Consider the following 6,555-nt stretch of genomic DNA (forward strand, 5'->3'; position numbering starts at 1 on the left):
CATAAAAAAAACAAAAAGCGGGCGGGGGGGGGGGGGAGAAAGCCTTTGCCTGTCTGTCACATGCCAACTGCTGACAAGTGGCAGGCCAATCGGGGAAATAGCAAAAACGAGAAACGCTTCATTTTCGTTTACAAATGTTAGGTGTCAGAAAAAAAAAACCTCAAGTCGCGAGGAGATCTGGAAGGAGATTTCCCACTCGGTTAATGTGTGTGCGTGCGTGTGTTGCAGGAACGCGACGGCATGCGCTCCATCCTGGAGTCGTACGATGGCGAGCTGGCGCCGGCCGAGCACTCGCCGCAGCTCAGCAAGCGTCTGAAGGAGGCGGAGGAAGTGCTTCACAAGACGCAGAGCTTCAACGCTGAGATGCAGGTGTGTGGCGGTCGCCGTTTTGATGGCCCACTCGCCGTTGGGGAACTCTCTCGCAGATATATACACACCTATTTTTTTGTCTCGCACTAAAATGGCTCCAAAATGTCCACTGTAGCGGTTCTACTCCGAATCAGCCTGGTTTTCGCCCTGCGTGCTCGCTTATTCCAGTACAGTGCCATAACTCTGAGCCTCCTCGAGGGATCCACCGATTATTGATGCTGAAATTCAGCATTTTTCCCAATGTCGACTCTGGCCTTTTTTCCAAAATCTGACATACACATACACACAAATAGTCGTCTTGTTCTTTTGAAATAAATGCTTCCTGGGCCGTCAGGTGCTGGTGTTTTAGTGATGGTGTTTTAGATGATTTTAAAATCAATGCGCCATTTTGAATGTGATGAGGATGCACTTCCGCCACCAAAGTCTGACGTTGCTCATGAAGAAGGCGTCGCGGCAAATGGTTGCATTTGAACCTGGCTGAGGGCCGGCTGTCAAAAGAAAGTAACATAGTGACGTATGCGTTACCTCCTCCTGCTCCTACGAGCTAACACCGCCCGCGGGCCGCAAGCTGGCCCTGCGAGCAGCAGTGTGAAGGCGGGTTCTCTAGATTGCTGGGTGGGCGGGCGCCAAGCGACCACTCGAGACCGAGCACCCACCAAACGTCGGCAGGCTCCGGCTGCAGTTTTTCCAACTCATATCATCTGTCAGCCATTTATTTTTGGGAGTGCAAACGCAGCCAAGAAACTCTCGCCGATTCAGGCTGTACTTGGCTCCTCCCCACCACACAAAGATCTCTGAGATGGAGCACTTCAACAGATTACGCACTCCGGCAACATCTTAAGACGTTTCAAAAAAATGCAAGAGGTGATTCCTTTTATTGTGTTGTGTTGATGATCTCAGGTCCAGCTCACCAAAGCACAGGACGAGACCGGCGCACTTAAACTACAGCTTCAGACCGTAAGTCCGAATATATTCACGCACACCCTCCCCTGCGCAATTTTCCGTTCAACCCCCCGCCGCGCCCCCCATTTCAAGCCCACGCGTTTGCAAAACAAGCATCGAGCTGCAAATTAGTCGAGTGGTGCCGTCAGATGCCTCGCTTTCTTTGACCTCACGATTTGCTTTGCGCTGTAAAAAACGTCTCCTGTCTTCAAGCGCCGGCTAAAAATATCGACGGCACGGCAAAAAAAAGCTCCATTTGTTAATGCCGCGCCATTGTAGTCGCGGTACAGTTTGGATTTCGGTTCCCGCGCTGAAAAACGACAGAGCAAAAGTTCGGAGGTTTTTTCTTGCATCAACATTTCTTTGCAAGCCCTTCCACACATACAAATAATCTCAAGATACTTTTATGTCTGAGGTTATTATAAGGAATGAAAACTGATGCAATAACAATAATCGATGGGGGTGGGGGGCTTGGGACCAAAATTAAATCAAAATGAAAATGCGTTGTATAAAACAGTTCCCTTCAGATTCACTGTAACCGTCAGCCCGTCCATTCACATGCACACATCCTTTTTTTTTTTGTGTCGGTTATGTTGTTATTTAGAAGGAAAGCATTGTTTTGATTTTTGCGGTCTCACAAATGTAACCCCCCCCTCCCAAAAAAATAGGATCAAAGTGAACGTTCTGCTTGAAATGCGTCCTTGCACAAAAAGCTCTTTTTCTCTTGAGTATTTCTCGGAAACGAGCATTTCCAAGAAACCTGCCAATGTTCAACTGCTGTTTACTCAAGAATGGTAAAAGGTTGACTTTTTTTTTCCTGATGAAAGAAGACGGTGAAAGCTTTCTTTTGGTTCCATGTTTATGTAACTCTAGACCTCCGTTTTCGGTTAGCCCTTAAAAATGAGTAAAATGGTCCAAACTGGCTGGCACCGCCTCTCCCAATTTGAGAAAAAAAAAGGGCTGGCATGATATGAATTCATATACGAATCTTTTACACGGTACAGTGTCACGTTCTAGTCTGCTCACCGTACGTCTTCTCTCGAGGAGTAGACAGACGTGCGCCCCTGCGCTCGCCTTCTTTAACTTTGACTGTCACCACGTCCGCGCGCGCTCCATCCTACATTTTAATGGCCCTTCGTTGCCGGGGAGACGTCAACGCGGGCGGCGAGTAGCCATTGACGCGTGAAATCCACCTGTCTGCCAGAGCGGTAATGACTTATCTGTCTCCGGGAGGCGGCGGCGAGGATTAGCGGCAGATGCTGTCAGCGAAAGGAGGCAAATTGGTGTGGAAATGGAAAAAGAGGGAACCTTCCCAGAAAATGTTGCCACATCACAACAAAAACGCACACGGGAGATCTTGGCGCGCACACCTCAGATGGAGATTCATTTGCTTCTTTTCCACCACCATCCGAGGAACTTTGAGGATCTGGTTTCGTGGCAAACGCGAGTCCCGATATCAGGTATCGCGTCAGACCGATACCGCCCCTCTTTCGGTGTCTCGGGTATTCGGGAAGGCTGATGATACCAGCGAGCGATACATGTCTTTGTGTGTATGTGTGTAAATATGTACACACCCCTCCGTTACAGACGCAGTTTGAGATGGAAACGCTGAAGAAGCTGCAGACCTCCGCAGATGATGTCGTCCCCCCGGCGAGCAAAGAGGAGGTCACCATGCTCAGGTGGGTGGCGACGCCCACCCCGGCCAACCGCCGTCGGGCGCTCGGCTTTTTGCGCAACGAGCGGCGATTGACCGTCAATGGGGCTCATCGGGTCCAAACCCTGTTGATATTTTCCAGGCAGAAAATTGAAGATTTGGAGGCGGAGCGACAGCGTTTGCAGGAGCAGAACGAAATGCTGGAGATGCGGCTGGAGAGACTCAACCTACAGGTAAGTGCCTTCTTCTTCCCGCCTCTCCGAGCCCTCTCGCGGGCCAGGCCGTGAGTGCAGCCATCTCGTTCCCTCTGCGTCCCGCGTCCTAGATGCAGAATTTTCCCGCCAGACGCAAAGTTCCAAATGATGTGCGTTTTTGGGACGCAAGGAAATTTCTTGGTCAAAAAAAAAAACAACTACGGTAAATCTTTTTTTCCAGCAACGATCGCAGTTTAACAATCGCCGCCATTGTTGTTTTGATCAAAGCGTCCACTCAGTTTCACTCTCCCCCAAAAAGTATGAAAAAAAGAAAGGTCACCTTGAAGTTTGCAATCGCTGCTCGCCATCAGAGCCGTCGCCATCCACCGTATCTCGATTCATCGATTGCGATCCCTCAGGGCGACTACGACCCCCTCAAGACCCGCGTGCTCCACTTCAAGACGAACCCCACGGCGGTGGCCAAGCAGCAGAGGCAGCAGGAGACCGAGGCCCTGCGACAGGAAGTGGAGCGCCTCCGCGACGTGGTGCGCAAAGTGCAGGAGGCGGGCCACGGGGCCCGCGCCGACGCCGCCCTGCACTCGGCCAACCTGAGCCTGCCGCCGCCCAAGGAGGTCCTCGGTGAGAAGCCCGCCGCTTTTTCGCTCATTGGTTTTGTTCACGTGGCCGTTTGTTTTGGTTTAATGTCAAAATGAGCAGCCCGATTCCCGGAACGCTCGACAGTGGAGAGGCATGGCAGTTGGGTGCTGCGGTTTTGCTCGGCAACTCAGTTCGAACAGTCAAGGACACAACAGTTCAGTGTTAACTCATGAAATCGCAACCGTTTTCACTGGAGCAACCCCCTCAGTCCCAGCGATTGTCCCTGACCCAATTTGACTGAATTGAGTGGACAGAAAAAGGTCTCAAAATATGAAGTCGTCCATTTTGTTCTGAAGCCGCCATTTTGGAGCTGTACTCTAACAAACTCCTACTGGCCGATATGCCAAAGTCAACCCCCAAGCTGAAGCAGGGTGCTATTCCTAAAGAGGAGTGGAAAAACAATACATCATTTGCACCCCCCGCCCCCCCTCACAGATTTGTTGAAGCAGATCGAGCTGTTGGAGCTGAAGAACCAGCGTCTCAAGGAGGTTTTCAAGCAGAAGATCCAGGAGTTCCGCACCGTCTGCTACATCCTGACCGGCTACCAGCTGGACATGCCCATCGAGAACCAGTACCGACTCACCTCTGTCTACGCCGAGCACGTGGAGGACTGCTTGGTCTTCAAAAAGGTTTTCCTTTCGCAACATCTTCTTCCTCTACGCGCGCGCGCGCGCACACACACACACACACACACACACACACACACACACACACACACACACACAATCTGACCTTGCGGGCTGCGAGCGCATTTATGAACCATTAGGCCACCTTATTGCTTTGCGCCGCACTCAGCCGTGCAGTGAGAACAACACTACGGCAAGACTCTTTTAGTTGTTCCTGTGTGTGTGTGTGCGTTGCCGGGCAGAGACTGATGACAGGGGCGGTGTCACCACTCCGGCCTGCATAAATCGATACCAGCTGCAAACAGAGACACACACACACACACACGTGTGCACAGAGTCCTTTTGCCTTTGAGCAAGTGCTATCTTAAGCACGATTAATCTATTAAGTCAGCACGACCCTGGTCATGTTTTTCCAAAAAAATGACATGAACTACAACCAGTACAAATCATTAGGATTGGGCCATCAGCTACTTTTTTTTTTTTTTGCCTCTTCGAATAGTGTTTTGCAAGACGTTAACCTGATGAGAGGGGCAATTGCCCCCATAAAATGTTTTTCCTGTCGTCAAATTCATAATAATCCACTTGGTGGGGAGTGGGGGAGGGTGCTTCTGATTTGTTGTTTTTAAGGCAGCACGTTGTGCACGCACGTGTCTCTCGGGATTGGTCTCCACCGGATCGTTTCCACTCATGCTACGGTAGGCGAATGTTGCTCCTGAAATCCTAACGGCCAATTTCTCAACGTCGCGTCAGCGGTGGTCGGCGCACACTCCCATCGACTCACTCAGTCTCTGCAACGGGGGGGGGGGGGGCATCCGTTGCCAAGTTAGGCTGTCATCATCGCTTCATCGCTGAGATCCACTTTTCAATGAGAAATGTTCCAAGTGCCCGCAATTTCAGCTTCCTCAACAACAAATACGATTTCGGATTGTACTCCGTGATGTCGGACTCTTCGTCTTTGTGTTGAAAACATGAACTCCAAAAAAATTTTTTTGCAACATGATGGATTTGAACCAATTTCCTGTTTTTGAATGAACAGGTAGAGATGCGATGTGTAGATTTTTAATCCGATTCATCAATGACTTTATTGAAATGAGCGATCGCTGGTTGCAGCACTCCGTAGGTGTACGGAGGAAAAATTGCGCCGCATTCACGCAAGGCGAGCGATCGTCATGACGCGAGATCATCTTGATTAGCCATTGAAAGAACCTCCAAGTCTGCCGACGCGCCTGACGAGGCGCTGCTGTTTCGGTGCGCAAATGGCGTTTGACCGGCGCTCGGCGCTTTCCTCTTCACACGTGAACGATGGTGTCTACGCGATAATCACAAATTCAAAGATAAGAAAGAGGAGGAGGAGGAGGGCGCCGGCATCTAATCCACCTGCGACCCTGCCGCAAGAGATAATTTACCCTCGAATTTTATTCACCTCAGAGCTTGCGCGCACGGAATCGTAAAGCCCACATAAGTGTGCGGTCTCACAGTCGCACGCACGCCCCCTCGCGCCGCGTACCCCCCTCCGTCCGACCACGACGTACTCACTCGCTTTCCCTCGCTTTTCGTATTCAGGCTGCCGTCCGTGTGAGAATGACACGCAGTCTCGGCGGCCCTCGGCTGTGGCGAGGCGCGTTCGACTAATGCGGAACGCCATCGGCGCACGCGCGCAATCACCGAATAGAGCAACTGTTGTTGAACAAGAGAAACAAAAAAATTGTTCAATCAAATTGTTCTGAAGTCCAAAGGGGGAAAAACCCCATCTGAAATCTGCCATCGCGCTGCCGCTTGCCATCAAGCTACGCTAGCTACTCCTCGGCGAACGCGGCGCCTACATTTTGGAAACGAGAGCTGCAAAAGGTTTTTCCTCACCGCGATAATGTGCAAGGTGCGTAAATTCTGCAGGGGAGGGGGGTGGGGCAATCCTATCAATTTGACTAAAAGACGCAGAGTGATGCATTGATACTTCCAAAAAATAAATAAAGAAATAAATAACACATAGACAGCGATGCCTTGACATTTGAAACAAGTAGTGATGTGTCGTTCGCGAACGAGCCGGCTCTTGGAGCCGGCTCTTTGAAGGGAACGACATGAGCCGGCTCCCAAGAGGGAGCCGACTTAATGG

The 6,555-nt window shown here is 50.8% G+C and overlaps 1 protein-coding gene across 3 annotated transcripts in view; it reads left to right on the top strand.

Moving 5' to 3' along the window:
• The window catches only part of mad1l1 (mitotic arrest deficient 1 like 1), a 32,157-nt gene that overhangs the window by 16,697 nt on the left and 8,905 nt on the right, over window positions 1-6,555 (top strand). For all 3 annotated transcript variants that reach the window (XM_019862202.1, XM_019862201.1, XM_019862200.1), the window contains 6 exons: window positions 229-369; window positions 1,270-1,326; window positions 2,899-2,990; window positions 3,108-3,198; window positions 3,579-3,798; window positions 4,252-4,445. In XM_019862202.1, the coding sequence (XP_019717761.1) occupies window positions 229-369; window positions 1,270-1,326; window positions 2,899-2,990; window positions 3,108-3,198; window positions 3,579-3,798; window positions 4,252-4,445 (795 nt within the window). The remainder of the gene's footprint in view (window positions 1-228; window positions 370-1,269; window positions 1,327-2,898; window positions 2,991-3,107; window positions 3,199-3,578; window positions 3,799-4,251; window positions 4,446-6,555) is intronic.

The sequence above is a fragment of the Hippocampus comes genome, unplaced genomic scaffold, assembly GCF_001891065.2.
Source record: "Hippocampus comes isolate QL1 unplaced genomic scaffold, H_comes_QL1_v1.1 scaffold7, whole genome shotgun sequence".
Taxonomy (NCBI): Eukaryota; Metazoa; Chordata; class Actinopteri; order Syngnathiformes; family Syngnathidae; genus Hippocampus; species Hippocampus comes.